This window comes from Pistacia vera, unplaced genomic scaffold (assembly GCF_008641045.1).
Source record: "Pistacia vera cultivar Batoury unplaced genomic scaffold, PisVer_v2 Contig483, whole genome shotgun sequence".
Taxonomy (NCBI): domain Eukaryota; kingdom Viridiplantae; phylum Streptophyta; class Magnoliopsida; order Sapindales; family Anacardiaceae; genus Pistacia; species Pistacia vera.
In genome coordinates this window covers 1,343,754-1,365,185 of record NW_022196316.1, presented here as the reverse complement: position 1 = coordinate 1,365,185, position 21,432 = coordinate 1,343,754, and the positions used below count along the sequence as shown (strand labels likewise).

The window sequence follows — 21,432 nt, the reverse complement described above, 5'->3', positions numbered from 1 at the left end:
CGAAGAATAAACAAAATTAAAAAAGAATACTTAAAAGAAAAATACAAAAAGAGAAAAGAGATAATCACCTTTAAATGAAGAGTTAGCGCTCTAAACTGAAAGTTGGATGAAAAAGTGGAGGTGGAGGGAGGGAGAAGCCAAGGCTTTTGCTTGCTGGCTAATGGTAATAACTACAATGGGATAGTGTCTGATTTCAGTAAGTGTGGAATTTTGCCTTTTCTTTCTTTCTTTACCTGCTACCGGTTGTTCACCGGTTTAGCCAGGACACTAATATTCGCGGGTAATGCCATGTCAGGTTTGGTTGGTCCTTGACCTTCCTTATTAACTCCATAGTCAAACAAAGATTCTTCGGCTGTAATTAGGCTAAGGCCTAAACGGCCCACTAAGTTATGTGATTGGGTTTAAACCATTTTGAATGAACAACAAATTTGATCAGAATAAGGCAATCAATACTTCATAGAATTAACCATTTTCTGACCAAAGGTTATCCAATGGGACCAATCTGTCTTCATTTTTTACTTTGATTGAAATTCTATTTATTAAAGAATTAAATTGAATTATTTTCTGTTTCAGAAATCCAGGTTGGAATTGTTGGACCTTCAATAAAAGCAATAATGTATATGAGTTAACAGCAATAACTACAGAGTTAAGTTTAATTAAATTACAATTTTAATGTTCATCTAACTTGACTGGTGCAGGAGGCAGAAACATTAACTAGGTTAATAGAATTTGTACCCAACATGAAACTTAAATCAAAATAAAATTACACATCAATGGTTAAGTGGACCCGTCTCTCAAATCAACCATAAAAGTTATAAAATTGAGTATAAATTTGTTGATGCTTATAATCAACACCACTCATGTCTGCAAGCTTGATACTACACATCACCTAATTCTATTAATTACAAATAGCTACTGGCAAAGCATGCCCTTAAATTTAGATTCATGCTGCAACTAGTTGACTAAATTGGTTAAAAATTGTTGCAGTATCAGTTTAGTGGACATTATTAGATCTGAAAAAACTCCTTAATTTACAAGTAATGTTGTATATTGAGTCTTACATAATACGTAATTTTATCTAACTACTTGAATTATTTGGCCAAATTGTTGTTGTAACATTACAATTGAATGTTATGCAAACTACCTACTAATCATGCATAAGCTACTTAATAAAAGTTGTTTGCAAATGAATATATATATAACCGGTGGGATCCTGAAACTACTGGTTGGATAAGAGCTCTAGTGGTCACCCTAATAAGGGAGAAAATGAATTGAACGCATGACCTCTTAAACAATACACCCAACAGTCATAGTTGACCACTCAACCACCTGGTAGTGGTTAAAATGAATTTATATTGTCATCCTTATAAGTGGAAAAATACCAAGTACCAGTCTAGAATAAACTGTATTACTGCAATGAACAATAACATTGATAAATTACAATTACTTACTAAAATAAATTTATGTAGTTATGTCTTGAATATCTTTATTACTATATCTAATATCTTAGAGAAATTATATTATTTAACCCTATTTTAGGGTGTGAAATGAAAACTACCCTCAAAGTAGAAAATATCTTATAAAATAGTCTAACCTAAGGGTGTGCAAAACAGGATATTCGTTCCGGTTTTGCATTTTTCTGATCCGAATCGAAAATTTGGATTAGGATGAAAGCTGATCCAGATCTCGTCCAATCCAGTTTTGACCCGAAAATGCATGGCAAATATTAATTAGCCACCTCAAATTTTGCATTATTATTTAGTACCCTGTGCCACATCAACATTTCATCACATTTTGTCCCCCAAAGTTGTCGTTGTATTTTAGAATAGTCTACATTTTTTACCACTTTGCACCTACCTTTAAATAACTTCTTAAAACTTGTAGTTATGGACAAAACCAAATCAGATCCGAATATTCGATTTCTTTGCAGAGTTGATTTGATATCCGATCTGGAAATCCGGGTCTTCCGAAAATTGATATCCTAATTCAATTCAAATTTTCGGATATCTGATTTTTTTCAGATCAAATTGGACCGGATACGAATTGGATGTCAGATTTTTTTGCACACCCCTAGCCTAACCCAAATTTTCTAATTTTGAAGGATGAAATTGCCCCCAATACACAAGGACATATTTGAAAAAAAAAAAAAAAACAAAAAATCCATTGCATTTGTGTTGGAGTCAAATAGGTATGTAAGTGACATGTTAGTTTAGGTGTTTTATGTAGATGGGTGATTAATGTTAGTTGTTTGAGTTCATTTTTAATCGAGGATGCTGAAAATTAAAGAATTTGATGTTTTTGATGAAACCTAAGACTATATGTTGACAATGATTAGGAACCCAGCCCAGCTCGACCGATTGAACCGGTTCAACTAGCACTCGGGGCCTTCACCAGGTCGAATTACAAATTTTCCTATTCATTCAAAACCCTAGAAATTAGGATATCAATCCGTGAACAATTGAAGATTGGAATGTTAGGGCTTTTTAAGAGGAATGGTGACGACATAGGTGATTTCCGGTGAGTGAATTGACCAAAAATCACAAAAATAAGTCGCCAAAAAAAGCATGCTGCTGCCGGCGATTGGGGAGGCTAACAGGGGAGGGGTGAGATGGGTTTTGGTCAAGAGACTCAGGGGAGTGTTGTCATCGCCAGAAACATGTCCTATTTGTCGACGCCGACAATAGTGTTGAAAGTTGGAATGCATGGAGAATGATGCATGTGATACTATAATGTGTATATTAGTATTTTGCAAAAAAATTCAATCAAATTGAAAACAAGTAAGGTATAGCTTGTTACCTTAAGTCCTTACCAACCTTGAAGACTTTTAATTTAAAGAGAAATTAAAAGAGTGTTCATACTAAGGTAAAAGAAGAATTAGGCTAAAAGAGATATTTAGGGTTATTATAAATTTTTTATCTCTACCCTAAAATTGATATATCATTTTCTTTATATATGCAGCCTTGTAAACTATTCAATAATTGTTTTGGACATTCTTCAATAATTCCATAATTGTTTTGCAGTTGTAAATAATTCCATAATTATTATGAAGTTATTAAACTTCTTTAAATAATAACATTTGATTAACATTTATCATAATTAACAATTTAACTCTTAAACTGTTTATATATTTACAATTACAACCCATTATTAAATAGAATTTAATATAAAGAAAATGATTAATTATAAACTTAGAGTTACACTTAATTCCTTTTAACAATTTAACCTTTCAAATTGTTCATAATTACAAATATAACCCTCCATTGAATCTAATTCAATGATAATAATGTAAATATCTTTATTGCCCTTGGTAAGTGCCAACCAACCTTGGATAATCAATTCTCTATGACTATTTCTCCATTCTCCTTAGTTTTTTATGGGTAACCTCTTAGGTTCACTGTGGCTTAGCCGTAGGCTTAATATCGTAGTCTGTTCTGATATGTTTCATCATAACTCTTTATGACCGAAACTCCCACCGATTATGATAGGCATCTAGCAATGTACCATAACCCCTAAGTCACAATGAAGATTTACTCAAACGAACCATTTTATAATCATATGCGATGAGTAATTAAATCCTTCTATTGTCTAATCCCAATTAAGAATGGATTCATGGTATGTCAAAATCTTTATCTTAATCTTATATTAAATTGACAATCAATACATATGGAACGTGTCACCATGAAATAACCTTTCAGGTAACATTTTATATACCATGACTGGAGATTTCTCTTTTCCAATGTCTCTTGACATTTGTCTAGGAACTTGATATCAACCTATACCAAGTCAACGGATCTCATCTTAACTATCACTTGTCGTCACACATAAATAACACATGGCCAAATTAATTTTTTTGCACATGACATAATTAGCCTCGTGTTTATACACCATGTAAACCATATGCGTTTATGCAGAATCCAACCATGATATCTCAGGTCTAAGGATTAACAGTACACTAGTACGATCTTATGATGCATCATTGACTGTATTCTAAATGTTCATGTGATTCATTATAAATGGTCATATTCGATAAACAGTTCATTAACCGCTTATCCATGCTAATTCCCTAGTGATATAACTTTTATAATCACCTATACTAATACCATTACATGATATTCAACGAAGGCTTTTAACATGCCTACTATGTAATATTACTTCCCAATTAATATTATCTATGTAGGGAATACTTTGATGGACACTTCACACACACACACACACAGAGACATATATATATATAACCTATTCATAGTGATAATTTATATAGAAATAACATAAATGCAATCATAAAAAATTATGGTCCTAACTTAGGCTAGTTATAAATAAGAATAAATTTCACATTGTAATAAGTTATAATTTTTCTAAGTCTCGTCTTAAAGAACTTGCTTCTACATAATAATAATTTATGTATATTGCAAAAAATATATGTTATGTTACATCAAATGTTTAAGATGAAATAAAATATTTATCTAAAGTTGTTTGGGACAATGATTTATGCTTTAGAGTTGTTATCACATATTTTATCTTGTGGGTATGTAATAAGTCGCTAGCATAGACACCTTCTTGTTGAAGCCAAAATATTTTTAGTTTCTCAAGCATATTTAGAGCTTCTTAGCATGAAACTTTTGATATTTCCGTATAATCATTCTTAGGATTATCTCCTTTTGATATTTCCGTATTATCATTCTTAGGATTATCTCCTTACTCTTCTTGTTTAATTCCAATAATTAATTCTTCTTCGGTTAAGGTATACACGACTTGTTGCTCATTTAGATGATTGATGAAGACATTAATATCCATTTGATTATAGTGAAGTTGTTGAATCTGATCACTCAATTTTGCACTGACTCTTTGATATCCATTTTCGTTACTATGCTAATGCTACTAAAACAATGAATTGAAATCCTAATACTACTAAAACATAAATTATAAAACAAGAAATCAAAACAATAATTTTTGAATCAAAACAATAATTCTTTTAACCCTATAATCATCTCTATTAAGTTAAACCTCCTTATAGTAATAAATTTAGTTGGTCTCAATATTATAACTATAGAGATGTCTTACTGTATATATATATATATATATATCAAAATTCATTTTCAAGTGATATATTAACATTATGTCAGTTTATTCTTTTTCCTTTTTCACATTTTTTTATGGGGTAAATAATTAAAGAGGTGTATATCTCAGTGCCCACTAATTGAACTTGCGCGATTCAGCATTAAATTAAAGATATAAAAAAAATCATGTGATTTTCATCTGTAGTATCTCTTTTAGAACTTAATTATTCCTTCATTTTTATGTTTCTTTNATATATATATATATATGAAATAGTTTCTTTTATATATATATATTTCTTTCTTTTTTTCACAATTTGATTATTTAATATAAATACAATTCTAGGGCTAGTGCAGGATTAATGTAACTTTAAAAATAATTTGAAATTTTTTTTTTTTTGATAAATCTTATTTTTCAATTGTGAGTTCCAAAAGTTATAGATACAGTGAATTTAATTTTAAAATTATAAATTAGTTAATTATTTGATTACAGCTAAAAGTAGCCTTTTTTTAATTGCTATAAAAGTTCATTTAGAAATAGTGAAGCTAGCTACACCATACTCAATTATAAATATATACATCGTTAATATATTGTTTACTACATAATTCTCAAAATTTCACACAAAACCCCCAGATAAATATTAACAAAAAGAGTAATACTACAGCCACCGACGGTAGTATACTGAATTTGTGTACCAAATAACGTGACAAAATCATGACCGTTGATTAATATTAAGTTAAAATTAATCAACGGTCAAGATTTTGTTACGTCATTCGGTGCACTATCATCGGTGACTGTATTATTTTCCTAACAAAAAACGTAAAAGTTGATGAAAAGAATTATTTTAAAACAAAAATATCCCGTTTACAACCAATTTTCACAACCTTTAATTGCAATCTTAATGTGACAACAAAGTTAGTATTACCACACGAATGGCCGTTCTTTAGAGACAACCAATAATTCATTCATAAGAAATGATTGTTCCATTAATAAAAAATGATAATGATCAATTGTTTCTTTATAAAGAACAATAATTCCTTATAAAAGAAAAATCGTTTGGAAAACAATAATTCGTATTAAATCAAAATCATTTAATATTTTAGGTGTGGTGAGAACTGAAATGATAATTGTCAATTTAATTGTTATGTTAGAATTATAAAAGAAGATTATGAGATTAAATCGCAGGCGTAGCGCATAGTAATACTTTTTTAAAATTATATTCACGTGAGTGCTTAGAACATATGGAGGAGAAAAGATATTATTCTTGGTGTACTATTATAATATATCCCTCAAAACTCAAACTTATATACAAAACGATTTTTTTTTTGTTTAATTTTAGTTAGTAAATACGGATATGACAAAAAAATAGTATGAAAATTTTATAGGTATGATACGGCAAATGATAAAAAATATATTTGTGAAAATTCGATCATAAAATTTAGATATAAAAAAAATACGATACGGATATATACAGGTTTAATATGACATATTGTCAATAATATATTTTGAAAAATACGGCAATATCAATCCTAATTTTAGCACTTTTCATGGGCTACTTGGTTAAAATCTATATAACATTTCAAATATACGGGTACGGCAAAAAAATGGTACGGAAATTTTACGGGTATGATACAAAAAATGGTGAAAAATACGTTTATAAAATTCGATAAAAATTCGGATATGGAAATAATTCTCGAATAATATGACTGAGGCATATAATTCGCGAATAATACAAATTATACGGGTGGCATATAATTTACGAATAATTCGAGAATTTACTAACTATATTATTTCTTATTATAATATAATTTTACAAAATTGTTTAATAATTTAATTATAAAGAAATTACATAAAAATAAAAAGAAAAGTGAAATTTGATGTCTTATTGCATTGGTAGCGGCTAATTTCACGAACATCCAAACACGTATTACGTAAATCATTTGATTGGAGCTCTGACGATTCTGACCCCCTTACAGTTGCAGACATCAGGAGCCTTTCGGAGGAGATTCCAACTCCGTTCACGAACATCCAAACTACACCTCCATGCTTCGAGCATAACGTCACCTCCTCCCCATTCATCTTTCACACCAACTCCGTTGATTGTCTTTCCACCGCCCCAACAACTAATAAAAAATACCTTGTTCCAGAACTTACGTGATTACGCCACGTACAATAAATACTACCTCGTCAGAGATCTGAAACTGAAAATAATTAATCCACCCTTGTTTCATCGAAAAGGTGTAAAAAAAAAAAAAAAAAGAGAGGACGCAAAAAGAGCCAATCCCGCCGGTTAGTCTGTCACCGGCAAAACAGACTAATTAATAATGAAATAAAGTGTCTCCCTCAGTAGTCAGTCTCAGAGCATTTATAGATCTGACCCTACACTCTATAGCTTTAACCAAACGATGTCGTTTCTTAGACGCAGAAAGGGCTCAGAAACTTCAAAATCGCAGAACTCGGATTCCCATAATGATAAACAGGAAAAATCAAAGAGAAAAGGAGACGATGAATCAAAAAGAAAAGCAGACGAAGAGAAAATTAGAAAATGGTCTTGTCTTGATAGCTGTTGCTGGTTCATTGGCTGCGTATGTCTCACTTGGTGGCTTTTACTGTTTTTATACAACGCCATGCCGGCATCGTTACCTCAGTACGTAACGGAGGCCATAACGGGGCCGTTACCAGACCCGCCGGGCCTGAAGTTGTGGAAGGAGGGCTTGAAAGCTAAGCATCCCATAGTGTTTGTGCCTGGGATCGTGACAGGTGGTCTCGAGCTGTGGGAGGGCCACCAGTGCGCTGATGGCTTGTTTAGAAAGCGACTTTGGGGTGGCACATTTGGTGAGTTGTATAAAAGGTAATTTCTTTTTTTTGTTTTTGCTATGTGTTCTGGGAATCGCTTATTTAGAAAGCTATTAAGTGAGTGAGGTGTAGTTACTTATGACTGGTCAATGTGGGCGTAAAGTTAGACATTGGTCTTTTTGCTTGATATTTAAGGAAGTGGACTCAGTTGTTCCCTGGATTGCTGCTTTTATATGCAGATTTCTCTCAGTGTTCGATTACTTACTTGGTTGCTAGTATAGAAAAAGCTGACTATAGTAACTGATTACCATAAACAACTGTTTTATCGGTTGATAAATTAGTAAAACAAAGTTTTTTACATTAGGCGTGTACTAGAAGAACTTTTTGGTGTGCTGTGAGTGATGATGTTGTATATGTTTTCGTTTTAGTCGTTGACAACATTTTAATCTCTATGGGGGAGTATTTGAAACCATTTGACAGTGGTAGTATACTGCATTCAAAAGAATGAAATCTGTGCTTTTGAGAATTTCTAAATGTTGATGTTCTCGTGCCAATAATGGTGTTAACTAAACAATTCCTAGGTCATTATTGAGGATTTAATGCTCGTGTTTGCTTGTAGAATTGTGTGCCTTCAGGCAATTTCTTTCTACTTTTTTCAATTAGGCAGATTCTACCTGTTGTTGGTCTTCATTCTCCCTTATAGCTTTTGGATTTCCTCTATTCACATGGCTCAATAATTTGGGGAAGATTTTTCCCTTTGTTCTTCTAGGATGCTAAATCAGTTGTTTAACGACATATGAAGGAGCTGCTCAAGTACTTTTTCAAGTGTTTGTTGAGGAAACTTGAGTTTTCTATGTTATTTGAATCTTAAGTGGTAAAATTGCCAAAGTACCGTTTTCAAGTGTTTGTTGTTTAGCCACTCTTTCGACCTGGTAAATATTTTAGTTTGTTTTACTTTTCCCATAAAACTGAAAACATTATTAAAGAGAAAGAAAGTACTTTATGCCTGTTACTATTTGTGTAAGTTCATAATTTGATTAAGAGTTTCTGGTTTTGATTAATGTCTCCTCGTTGATTCTGATTACTATTTCTCAGGTTTTAATCATACATGAAGTTTTTACAGATGCACTGCAATTGATAATTTTGCTTCCCTCGTGTTTCTCTCTATGATTATGCAGACCACTATGCTGGGTTGAGCACATGTCTCTGGATAATGAAACTGGACTGGACCCTTCTGGTATAAGGGTCAGGCCTGTATCAGGATTAGTGGCAGCTGACTACTTTGCCCCTGGTTATTTTGTTTGGGCAGTTTTGATCGCTAATTTGGCTCGTATTGGATATGAGGAGAAAACCATGTACATGGCTGCATATGATTGGAGAATATCATTTCAGAACACTGAGGTACAGTTTTTGTGTAAGATCCACTCCCTAGTTGGTCATCTTGTTCTAGTAAATGTAAATTGTATATAGTCCTCTTGGTGTTATTTGATTTTCTTATGGCTTACTGTATTGGTCAGGTCAGGGACCAAGCTTTAAGCAGGATTAAAAGTAACATAGAACTCATGGTAGCTACAAATGGTGGGAAAAAGGTGGTTGTTATTCCGCATTCAATGGGTGTCCTGTACTTTCTGCATTTTATGAAATGGGTTGAGGCACCAGCTCCGATGGGTGGTGGGGGTGGATCAGATTGGTGCGCTAAGCATATAAAGGCAGTCATGAACATTGGGGGACCCTTTTTAGGTGTTCCAAAGGCCGTGGCAGGACTATTTTCTATTGAAGCCAAGGATATTGCTGTTGCCAGGTATTCCTCTGAACTGTTTTGATGTGTATAGGTTCTGTTCAGTTTCTTGTGATGACTTGTCTTATTGAGCCCTCCTGTTTTCTTTAGTTGAGTGGTGAACTGCTGAGATTTGGGCCATATCTTCTAGTTTCTGGAACCTTGTTGTCTAGGTATCCTGTAAAAACATTAAACATGGTGTGAATACCTACTGCAAGCTGTGTCAATCCCTAAGCCCAACTTATGCCTAGGCTTTCATTGAAGTTTTGTTGCATTCACTTATGTTAGTAGCAGAAAGTTTTTCTTCTTATTTTTCCTTCTCCTCCTTGAGAGATGACAACATAGTTATTGAAAGACCTTCATTTTTCCTCAATGGGAAAGGCTGGTTCCCTGTTGACTTGTAAGGTGTTTTATAGTATTTCCTCTTATATAATTATCATAACATTTTTTTTTATGGATAGGAGCTTATGAGTTCATTAATATAGAAAAGTGAAGAAGCTGTCCACAAGGTTAAAACTTCCTATTACAAATTTACAAATCACAAATAGGAATGACCTAAAGTAAAATTAACTAACTATAGCTTCCTAGTTCTTCGGGTAAAAAGTAAATAAAAAAAAGAGGGATGGAAGATCGTTGAAAACATCGGAAACTGACTCCCAAAGAAAAGCAAAGAAATGAACTTTGTCCCATAACAAACAAGTAACTTTCTCCCTGACTTAAAAAATCCTTCTACCACTCTGCTCTACTAATAGCCGATGAAGTACCTCTATACAACAATCTTGCAAGAAATTAGTAACCACAATGAGCATTTGGTTTGAAATAGTACTTGCTTAAGATTTTGCAGGAATCAAAGATTTAAAAAATTTATATCTTTTCTAAAGATTTTGCAGCAATCAAAGTAACCACAAGCTTAGTCAATGTATTAAACGCTTATATCTTTACTAAGCTTAAGTGTTTAATACATTGACTTCATGACCTATAATAATTCTTCACGCTTAAAACATGTATGTTTTATTCTTTCAGTTTTCAACTCTTGATGAAATGCAAATCCTAAAACAGGGCTTTCGCACCAGGTGTTTTGAATAAGGACGTGTTTGGTCTTCAAACTTTACAACATATAATGCGGATGACTCGTACATGGGATGCAACCATGTCAATGATCCCAAAAGGTGGAGATACTATATGGGGAGGTATTGATTGGTCACCTGAAGGAGGCTATAACTGTAATGCAAAGAAGCTGAAGAACAATGATACTTGCACTGCTCGCCAAAATGGTAATGGGGATTTGGCTAGCACAAAAAAAGTAAATTATGGAAGATTTATTTCCTTTGGAAAAGATGTGGCTGAGGCACATTCCTCCAAGTTTGAGAGAATGGATTTCAGGGTAATGTTGCAAGTTTCAATTTGGTATTATATTAAAAAGGAACTCAAATGGAACTAACTGGACACTGTTCTTTTCTCATACTTTAAATATAATTAGGATTTTTTTCTTATCTATTCCAGTTTACTAGTATATAGATACCAATTCCTTCATTTTTTTTTTTTTTTTGGTTCTCAAATTTTGTGTAAGAGTAATGTTTTTATATCAGATGTTATAATCGTGAAAAACAATTTCATTTCAACTGCTAGAAACCTCCACCAATCTTATGAGAGGCAGTGTATTGTTTTATTGTACCCAAATGTGCTTGGAGCTATGACATAAATTCTTTTCTTAGTTGCTTGATTGGAATCTTGTATGATTAATGGCTTGTTGATGGGCAGGGTGCTGTCAAGGGTAGTAACCTTGTGAATAAAACCCGTTGTGATGTATGGACAGAGTACCATGAAATGGGTGTTGGGGGTGTTAAAGCTGTTGCCGATTACAAAGTCTACACAGCTGGATCAATTTTGGACCTGTTACAGTTTGTTGCCCCAAAGTTGATGGCACGTGGAGGTGCTCAATTTTCGTATGGAATAGCTGACAATTTGGATGACCCGAAATACAATCACTACAAGTACTGGTCGAACCCCTTAGAAATGAAGTAAGAGTTTCAACTTTTCTTTGTTATTCTCAGCTCATTGTTCCTGTTTATGACAAATCAGCTAATTTGAAATTTTTTATAGTTGCACTAATGTAATATACCAGTGTAAGAATTTGATTACCCGAGCATACAATCTTATCAGAGGTGTACATGCCACATGTTCTGGTGATTGGAAACTGTCTCTGCTCAATTAAATAATTTCCCACCTTGTCTGACAAAACTAATAATAGTTTCATTAGGTCCTTCATTTAAAACTGGTTCTGACAGCTGATTAAAGTTCATTGTTTGTCCAATTTGTACATTAATATGGATGCTTAATCTTCTGTGCTTCTCTTTCAGGTTACCAAATGCTCCGGACATGGAGATTTATTCTATGTATGGAGTTGGAGTCCCTACAGAAAGAGCATATGTCTATAAATTAACTCCAGCTTCTGAATGCTACATTCCCTTCCAGATAGACAGTTCTGCAGATGGTGGAAGTGTAGATTCTTGTTTGAAAGGTGGAGTTCTTTCTGTCAATGGAGATGAAACGGTTCCTGTTTTAAGTGCAGGGTTCATGGGTGCAAAAGGATGGAGGGGGAAAACACGATTTAATCCTTCAGGCATTCGTACTTACATAAGAGAGTATGATCATGCTCCTCCAGCTAATCTTCTAGAGGGGCGAGGCTCCCAAAGTGGTGCTCATGTTGATATAATGGGGAATTTTGCATTGATTGAGGATATTTTAAGAGTAGCAGCTGGGGCTACTGGAGAACGCTTGGGTGGAGATCAAGTTTACTCTGATATTTTCAAATGGTCTGAAAAGATTGACTTACAGCTATAGATTCATATGGTGAGTACTTCTAGTGTCTCCATTAACAATAACTTTATTATCAGTGAGCCTAGGATACTTATTTGCTTGTTTGGTTGTATTATTGTTAGTTTTAATCGTTCTTTTAGTAGCTTGCTTGTCTCGTCATTAAACCTACTTTTCCTGCCATGCTTTTTTCAGTGATGACCAAAATAATATCGGAATATTCTGCTGCGGTGCTTCAAGACACCTGATGAATGTTGAACTATTACTTGATGATGTTGTTGGTGGCAGTGTTAAAATTTGAGAAACGGAAGTGAGTTGCGGAAGCAACCGCATCAAAGATTTGTACAGTCATCTCTAGTCTTCATTGTTATAGGAATCACCGAATACTATTCATGATATTTGTATCTGAGGAGCCACATAAACAAGGCTCCCAGTATCCCCGGCACATTCACTCACTTGTCCAAGTGGCTTGAAATTTTGGATATTCCATTTATTTGTTAGAGATTAGTAAATGTTTGATTTATATAAAGATTCTTTATAGCATGTGTGAGTTTGATTTGTGCCATTCTGGCGTTTCATTTACAGGCGTTATATATTTGAATATTTTTTGGTGTAAACAAGAATCTTAAAATGTAAAGAAAGGACCATGAAGTGGTTGTTTGGTTATTAAAATGATTGACAGTTTACTTACTGAAAGTGAAAAAGAATTGACTGGGTATCTATGACTATCAGCTCTGAGGTTGGTGCAAGTAAGCTTTCTTTACTAACACGTAAAATTGTAAATTGTAATGCAAGAAAGAAAATTAATTGAAAGCGTGATTCTTTGAACCAGCCCAGGAGTTGGGGTGAAGTGAAGTGGCACTTGTTTTGTGACAGTAGCTTTCGTAAAAGGTTTGGTCCTGTTGTGAGGGTAACATCTATGATTACTTTTTCCAACAAGCTATTGATTCTTATCTTGTACAGGACAACATTCACAATACGACAAATTCATTCTCAGGTATCCCTATTTACTTAATTACCCTCCATGTTATATCTTATTCCGAATCTTTTATACTCACATTGATTCAATCCAAGCAGTTGTAAGTGATCAAGTCTATCGCATTCAATATTAATAGAAACATTGATGATTATTATTAATCACACTGAAATTGGGTGATAAAGATGGTTTGACTATTATTCATTTACCAAGATAAGATAAACGAAGGATTCAAGGTTAATTCTAATAATTCAAAAGATGTGACAATTGAATGATATATATCTTTTTAACAATTTACATTAACCTTAATCGATTCTTAAAATTTATTGAATATTCTATAAATTTAAAGTATTAGTTATTTATCAAGATAATATTGATAAATGTTAATATCACCCTTGCTTCTAATAATTCACATGATATGATAATTGAATTATATTTTTTCTTTTTTCACTTTAACCCATTCGTGATATTCATTAAACATTTTACAAGTTTAAATGACTAGGTAAACCACAGTATTATTATGATAAGTGATTTCAAGGTTTAAACTTAGAAATTTAAAGAAGAAAATAAATTTTTTTAACCATCAAACCAACCCTTTGGAATTACAATTGAATAGTATTAACAATTGTACGATAAAATATTATTCTTATAATAATACATTGTATTTGTATTATATTATCATACAAATACAATGATAGAATAGTTAATCTTTATTGTTTTCTCCTTAATTCAAGGATTTAATTGAATTTCAAAACCTAAACACGTTAAATCATGTCTGACCAAAGCACGCTAATTAACAAACAACCAACCAGGAACAAGAAGAGGAACACATTATGAAAGTCAATTAACTTTCTCACCCAAATAAACTCAAAAAATAATTAATTATCCTTTAAATCTTATTTTCTTTAATCTCAAAAATAATTAAACTAGGATATTTTATTATTAAAAAAATTGAGTGGAAAGAATATACTTATATAAAAAAATTAATATTAAAAATATTAATACAGTATCATTTGTCCAGTTGTGCGCATCGGAACTGATGATACATCATTAATAGACGACAGGGTATTTTCGAAAATAAATCCATTAAACAGGGATAAACTTAATAAAATTTTCTAAAATTTATTACATCCTTGACGATAGATAACTCTTATCTCACGCGTCACCAAAAGTACGTACCAATAGAACAAAAAGTTAAAAGAAAGGTGACACTTGTCACAGTGGGCATGGACTAAGCGCGTGGGTATGTGAAACACATTACAGTTAAGGGCGGCTATGGATAAAGCCAAAAGTTGAAGGGCGTGTTTGGGTGGTCCACAGAAGAAAATGACGTTAAATTATTAAAAAAACCACAAAACAAAAAGAAAGAAAGGGTAAAGAAGAAGTAGTGGTGGTGGTGGGTGGTTTTTGTCTTAATCAATAATAAAATTAAAGAGGAAATTATTATTAAAAGTTAATGACTATTGAGTTAGATAGGCAGTCACAACCAAGAAACCAGAGAGAAAAACGAGTTGAAGATAGTTTTGTTTTGGTTTTGGTGGGTAGAGAGAGAGTTTCATGAAAGGAGACATGCCCAAGCTCTTCCCAACACTTGCGTTTTATGCTTCTTCTTGTCTCAACAGATCCCAAAGGTTCTCTTCTCTCTCTTGTGTTTTTCTCATTCTTATCATCTTTCTTTTCTTTTCTTTTTCTTTTTTCTTTTTTTCTTATTGCTTCACTTGGCTTGCTCTTTTGATTCTTTTCTTTCTCTTTCTCTTTTTCTTTCACTCTCTCTTTTTCTTTTCTAGTTTTGTTTATATTTGGATATGGGTGGTAGTAGAATCCAAGTGGGTTTGTTTTTATTGGCTATTTCTTGAATGCATGTGCAGTTTGAGATTACGTTGGTGTGAAAATAGTAGAGTTTGTGATAGGTGAAGTACTTACAACTGTTAATTTCCTAATTTTTAAGGATGAAATTGCCCCCAATACCAGGACATATTTGAAAAAAAAAAAAAAAACAAAAAATCCATTGCATTTGTGTTGGATTCAAATAGTATGTGTACATGTTAGTTTAGTGTTTTATTTAGAGGGTGATTAATGTTAGTGTTTGAGTTCATTTTTAATCGAGGATGCTGAAAATTAAAGAATTTGATGTTTTTGATGAAACCTAAGACTATTGTTGACAATGATTAGGAACCCAGCCCACTCGACCGATTGAACCGGTTCAACTAGCACTCGGGGCCTTCACCAGGTCGAATTACAAATTTTCCTATTCATTCAAAACCCTAGAATTAGGTATTCATCCGAACAATTGAGATTGGAATGTTAGGGCTTTTTAAGAGGATGGTGACGACATAGTTATTTCCGGTGAGTGAATTGACCAAAATCACAAAAATAGTCGCCAAAAAAGCATGCTGCTGCCGGCGATTGGGGAGCTAACAGGGGAGGGGTGAGATGGGTTTGGTCAAAGACTCAGGGGAGTGTTGTCATGCGCCAGAAACATGTCCTATTTGTCGACGCCGACAATAGTGTGTTGAAAGTTGGAATGCATGGAGAATGATCATGTGATACTATATGTGTATATTAGATTTTGCAAAAAAAATTCAATCAAATGAAAACAAGTAAGGTATAGCTTGTTACCTTAGTCCTTACCAACTTGAAGACTTTAATTTAAAGAAATTAAAAGAGTGTTCATACTAGTAAAAGAAGAATTAGGCTAAAGAGATATTTAGGGTTATTAAATTTTTTATCTACCCTAAATTGATATCATTTTCTTTATAATGCAGCCTTGTAAACTATTCAATAATTGTTTTTTGGACATTCTTCAATAATTCCATAATGTTTTTTGCAGTTGTAAATAATTCCATAATTATTATGAGTTATTAAACTTCTTTATAATAACATTTGATTAACATTTATCATAATTAACAATTTACTCTTAAACTGTTTATATATTACATACAACCCATTATTAAATAGAATTTAATATAAAGAAATGATTAATTATAACTTAGAGTTACACTTAATTCCTTTTAACAATTTAACCTTCTCAAATTGTTCATAATACAAATAAACCCTCCATTGAATCTAATTCAATGATAATAATGTATATCTTTATTGCCCTTGGTAAGTGCCAACCAACCTTGGATAATCAATTCTCTCTATGACTATTTCTCCATTCTCCTTAGTTTTTTGGGTAACCTCTTAGGTTCACTGTGGCTTAGCCGTAGGCTTAATATCGTAGTCTGTTCGGATATGTTTCATCAAACTCTTTATACCGAAACTCCCACCGATTATGATAGGCATCTAGCAATGTACCATACCCCCTAAGTCACAATGAAGATTTACTCAAACGAACCATTTTATACATATGCGATGAGTAATTAATCCTTCTATGTCTAATCCCAATTAAGAATGGATTCATGTATGTCAAAATCTTTATCTTAATCTTATTTAAATGACACTCAATACATATGGAACGTTCACCATGAAATAACCTTTCAGGTAACATTTATATACCATGACTGGAGATTTCTCTTTTCCAATGTCTCTTGACATTTGTCTAGGAACTTTATCAACCTATACCAAGTCAACATCTCATCTTATACATCACTTGTCGTCACACATAAATACACATGGCCAATTAATTTTTTTGCACATACATAATTAGCCTCGTGTTTATACACCATGTAAACCATATGCGTTTATGCAGAATCCAACCATGATATCTCAGTTAAGGATTACAGTACACAGTACGATCTTATGATGCATCATTGACTGTAATTCTAAATGTTCATGTGATTCATTATAATGGTCATTTCGATAAACAGTTCATTAACACCGCTTATCCATGCTAATTCCCTAGTGATATACTTTTATAATCACCTATACTAATACCATTACATGATATTCAACGAGGCTTTTAACATGCCTACTAGTAATATACTTCCCAATTAATATATCTATGTAGGGAATACTTTGATGGACACTTCACACCACACCACACACAGAGCACATATAAATAATAACCTATTCATAGTGATAATTTATATAGAAATAACATAAATGCAATCATAAAAAATTTGGTCCTAACTTAGGCTAGTTATAAATAAGAAATAATTTCACATTGTAAAAGTTATATTTTTTTCTAAGTCTCGTAAAGAACTTGCTCTTACATAATTTTTATGTATATTGCAAAAATATTGTTATGTTACATCAAATGTTTAAGATGAAATAAAATATTTCTAAAGTTGTTTGGGACAATGATTTAGCTTTAGAGTTGTTATCACATTTTATCTTGTGGTATGTAATAGTCGCTAGCATAGACACCTTCTTGTGAAGCCAAAATATTTTTAGTTTCTCCAGCATATTTAGAGCTTCTCTTAGCATGAAACTTTTGATATTTCCGTATCATTCTTAGGATTATCTCCTTTTGATATTTTCCGTATTATCATTCTTAGATTATCTCCTTACTCTTCTTGTTTAATTCCAATAATTAATTCTTCTTCGGTTAAGGTATACACGCCTTGTTGCTCATTTAGATGATTGATGAAGACATTAATATCCATTTGATTATAGTGAAGTTTGAATCTGATCACCAATTTTGCACTACTCTTTGATATCCATTTTCGTTACTATGCTAATGCTATAAAACAATGAATTGAAATCCTAATACTACTAAAACATAAATTATAAACAAGAAATCAACAATAATTTTTGAATCAAACAATAATTCTTTTAACCCTATAATCATCTCTATTAAGTTAAACCTCCTTATAGTAATAATTTAGTTGTCTCATATTATAACTATAGATGTCTTACTGATATATATATATATATATATATATATATATATATATATATATATTATATATATATATATATATATAAGAACATTTTTAATTAGATAAAAATGTATATACAAATATATACATTAACATATATATAACAAACACTAACACCCTAGAACCGACGACATGATTGGTTCCTAGGGCATATACTAACTGGTGTTTGGGGTGTTTTTGTAAGATTTCAAACCTATAAGAACTTGTAGTAATTTTTAGGGATATTTTTTATTGGATTTTAAAACTTTAAACACCAGTTTGACCCTCGATCAAACCGCTCGACCCAAGACCCTTGTGGCCTAACCAGTCTCTACACGGGTTGGGTTTTAGAACATTGTGTGTCGTGGATATCAATCATAGAGCATCCTATGGATAAAATGATAGAAATGACCAATGCCCACCAATAGGGGGTATCGATCACTATTGGTGACCTAGAGGGGTATAGTATTTTACCTATATTAAATTACATAAAATACTTAACCCTATAGTATTTTATAGGGTATAGTAATTTGGGGTAACGGTCAGTGATAAGTTACCCCAAATTTGCTAATTTAAATCTGGCACTGCGGGTATTTATTAAATTGCAAACTTTTCATATATAATAAGTTTCTTTCATATATATATATATATATATTATATATATATATATATATATATTATATGAAATAGTTTCTTTTATATATATATATTCTTTCTTTTTTCACAATTTGATTATTTAATATAAATACAATTCTAGGGCTATGCAGGATTAATGTAACTTTAAAAATAATTTGAAATTTTTTTTTTTTTGATAATCTTATTTTTCAATTGTGAGTTCCAAAAGTTATAGATCCGTGAATTTAATTTAAAATTATAATTAGTTAATTATTTGATTACAGCTAAAAGTAGCCTTTTTTATTGCTAAAAAGTTCATTTAGAAATAGGTGAAGCTAGCTACACCATACTCAATTATAAATACACAAAATATAATATAACATCGTTAATATATTGTTACTACATTCCAATTCACACAAAACCCGATAATATTACAAAAGAGTAATACTACAGCCACCGACGTAGTATACTGAATTTGTTACCAATAACGTGACAAATCATGACCGTTATTAATATTAAGTTAAAATTAATCAACGGTCAAGATTTTGTTACGTCTCGGTGCACTATCATCGGTGACTGTATTATTTTCCTACAAAAAACGTAAAAGTTGATGAAAGAATTATTTTAAAACAAAATATCCCGTTTACAACCAATTTTCACAACCTTTAATTGCAATCTTAATGTGACACAAAGTTAGTATTACCACACGAATGGCCGTTCTTTAGAGACAACCAATATTCATTATAGAAATGATTGTTCCATTAAAAAAATGATATGATCAATTGTTTCTTTATAAAGAACAATAATTCCTTATAAAGAAAAATCGTTGGAAAACAATAATCTATTAAATCAAAATCATTTAATATTTAGTGTGGTGAGAACTGAAATGATATTGTCAATTTATTGTTATGTTAGAATTATAAAAGAAGATTATGAGATTAAATCGCGGCGTAGCCATAGTAATACTTTTTTAAAATTATTTCACGTGAGTGCTTAGAACATATGGAGGAGAAAAGATATTATTCTTGGTGTACTATATAATATATCCCTCAAAACTCAAACTTATATACAAAAACGATTTTTTTTTGTTTAATTTTAGTTAGTAAATACGGATATGACAAAAAATAGTATGAAAATTTTATAGGTGATACGGCAAATGATAAAAAATATATTTGTGAAAATTCGATCATAAATTTAGATATAAAAAAATACGATACGGATATATACAGGTTTAATATGACATATTGTCAATAATATATTTGAAAAATACGGCAATATCAATCCTAATTTTAGCACTTTTCATGGGCTACTTGGTTAAAATCTATATAACATTTCAAATATACGGGTACGGCAAAAAAATGTACGGAAATTTTACGGTATGATACAAAAAATGGTGAAAATACGTTTATAAAATTCGATAAAAATTCGATATGGAAATAATTCTCGAATAAAATGACTGAGCATATAATTCGCGAATAATACAAATTATACGGGTGGCATATAATTTACGAATAATTCGAGAATTTACTAACTATTATTTTCTTATTATAATATATATTTTACAAAATGTTTATATTTAATTATAAGAAATTACTAAAAATAAAAAGAAAGTGAAATTTGATGTCTTATTGCATTGGTAGCGGCTAATTTCACGAACATCCAAACACGTATTACGTAAATCATTTGATTGGAGCTCTGACCCCCTTACCGTTGCAGACATCAGATCAGAAGCCTTTCGAGGAGATTCCAGGCAGCTTCAACAAACTAAACTCTCCATACTTCGAACATAACGTCACTCCTCCCCATTTATCTTTCACACCAACTCCGTTGATTGTCTTTCACCGCCCCAACAACTAATAAAAAATACCTTGTTCCAGAACTTACGTGATTACGCCACGTACAATAAATACCACCTCGTCAGAGATCTGAAACTGAAAATAATTAATCCCCCTTGTTTCATCGAAAAGGTAAAAAAAAAAAAAAAGAGAGGACGCAAAAGAGCCAATCTCGCCGTTAGTCTGTCACCGCAAAACAGACTAATTATAATGAAATAAAGTGTCTCCCTCAGTAGTCAGTCTCAGCATTTATAGATCTGACCCTACACTCTATAGCTTTAACCAAACGATGTCGTTTCTTAGACCAGAAAGGGCTCAGAAACTTCAAAATCGCAGAAACTCGATTCCCTAATGATAAACAGGAAAAATCAAAGAGAAAAGGAGACGATGAATCAAAAAGAAAACAAACGAAGAGAAAATTAAAAAATGGTCTTGTCTTGATAGCTGTTGCTGGTTCATTGGCTGCGTATTCTCACTTGGTGGCTTTTACTGTTTTTATACAACGCCATGCCGCATCGTCGTACCTCAGTACGTAACGGAGGCCTAACGGGGCCGTTACCAGACCCGCCGGGCCTGAAGTTGTGGAAGGAGGGCTTGAAAGCTAAGCATCCCATAGTGTTTGTGCCTGGGATCGTGACAGGTGGTCTCGAGCTGTGGAGGCCACCAGTGCGCTGATGGCTTGTTTAGAAAGCGACTTTGGGGTGGCACTGGAGTTGTATAAAAGGTAATTTCTTTTTTGTTTTTTGCTATGTGTTCTGG

At 32.2% G+C, this 21,432-nt stretch overlaps 2 protein-coding genes across 6 annotated transcripts in view; one reads left to right on the top strand and one right to left on the bottom strand.

Moving 5' to 3' along the window:
- LOC116146810 (protein Brevis radix-like 4) overlaps positions 1-21,432 on the bottom strand; it is a 31,545-nt gene that overhangs the window by 4,771 nt on the left and 5,342 nt on the right. For 2 of the 5 annotated variants that reach the window (XM_031432257.1, XM_031432258.1), the window contains exon 1: positions 69-174. The exons of the other annotated variants lie outside the window; for them this stretch is intronic. The gene's annotated coding sequence lies outside the window, so the exon portion shown is untranslated. Of the gene's footprint in view, positions 1-68; positions 175-21,432 lie in introns of those variants that run through there. 5 annotated transcript variants of the gene reach the window in all.
- LOC116146808 (phospholipid:diacylglycerol acyltransferase 1-like) lies at positions 7,112-12,990 on the top strand. Its single transcript, XM_031432256.1, has 7 exons — positions 7,112-7,906; positions 9,030-9,252; positions 9,369-9,652; positions 10,688-11,012; positions 11,390-11,649; positions 11,989-12,481; positions 12,641-12,990. The coding sequence occupies exons 1-6, from the start codon at positions 7,461-7,463 to the stop codon at positions 12,470-12,472; spliced, it is 2,022 nt and encodes a 673-aa protein (XP_031288116.1). The 5' UTR covers positions 7,112-7,460; the 3' UTR covers positions 12,473-12,481; positions 12,641-12,990.

Bases quoted from the DNA above. Each gene is read 5' to 3' on its own strand.
- LOC116146808 (XM_031432256.1), top strand. From the start codon at position 7,461: ATGTCGTTTCTTAGACGCAGAAAGGGCTCAGAAACTTCAAAATCGCAG. The intron at 11,013-11,389 runs GTAATGTTGCAA...GTTGATGGGCAG, and splicing joins TTGAGAGAATGGATTTCAGG to GGTGCTGTCAAGGGTAGTAA. The intron at 11,650-11,988 runs GTAAGAGTTTCA...CTTCTCTTTCAG, and splicing joins TCGAACCCCTTAGAAATGAA to GTTACCAAATGCTCCGGACA.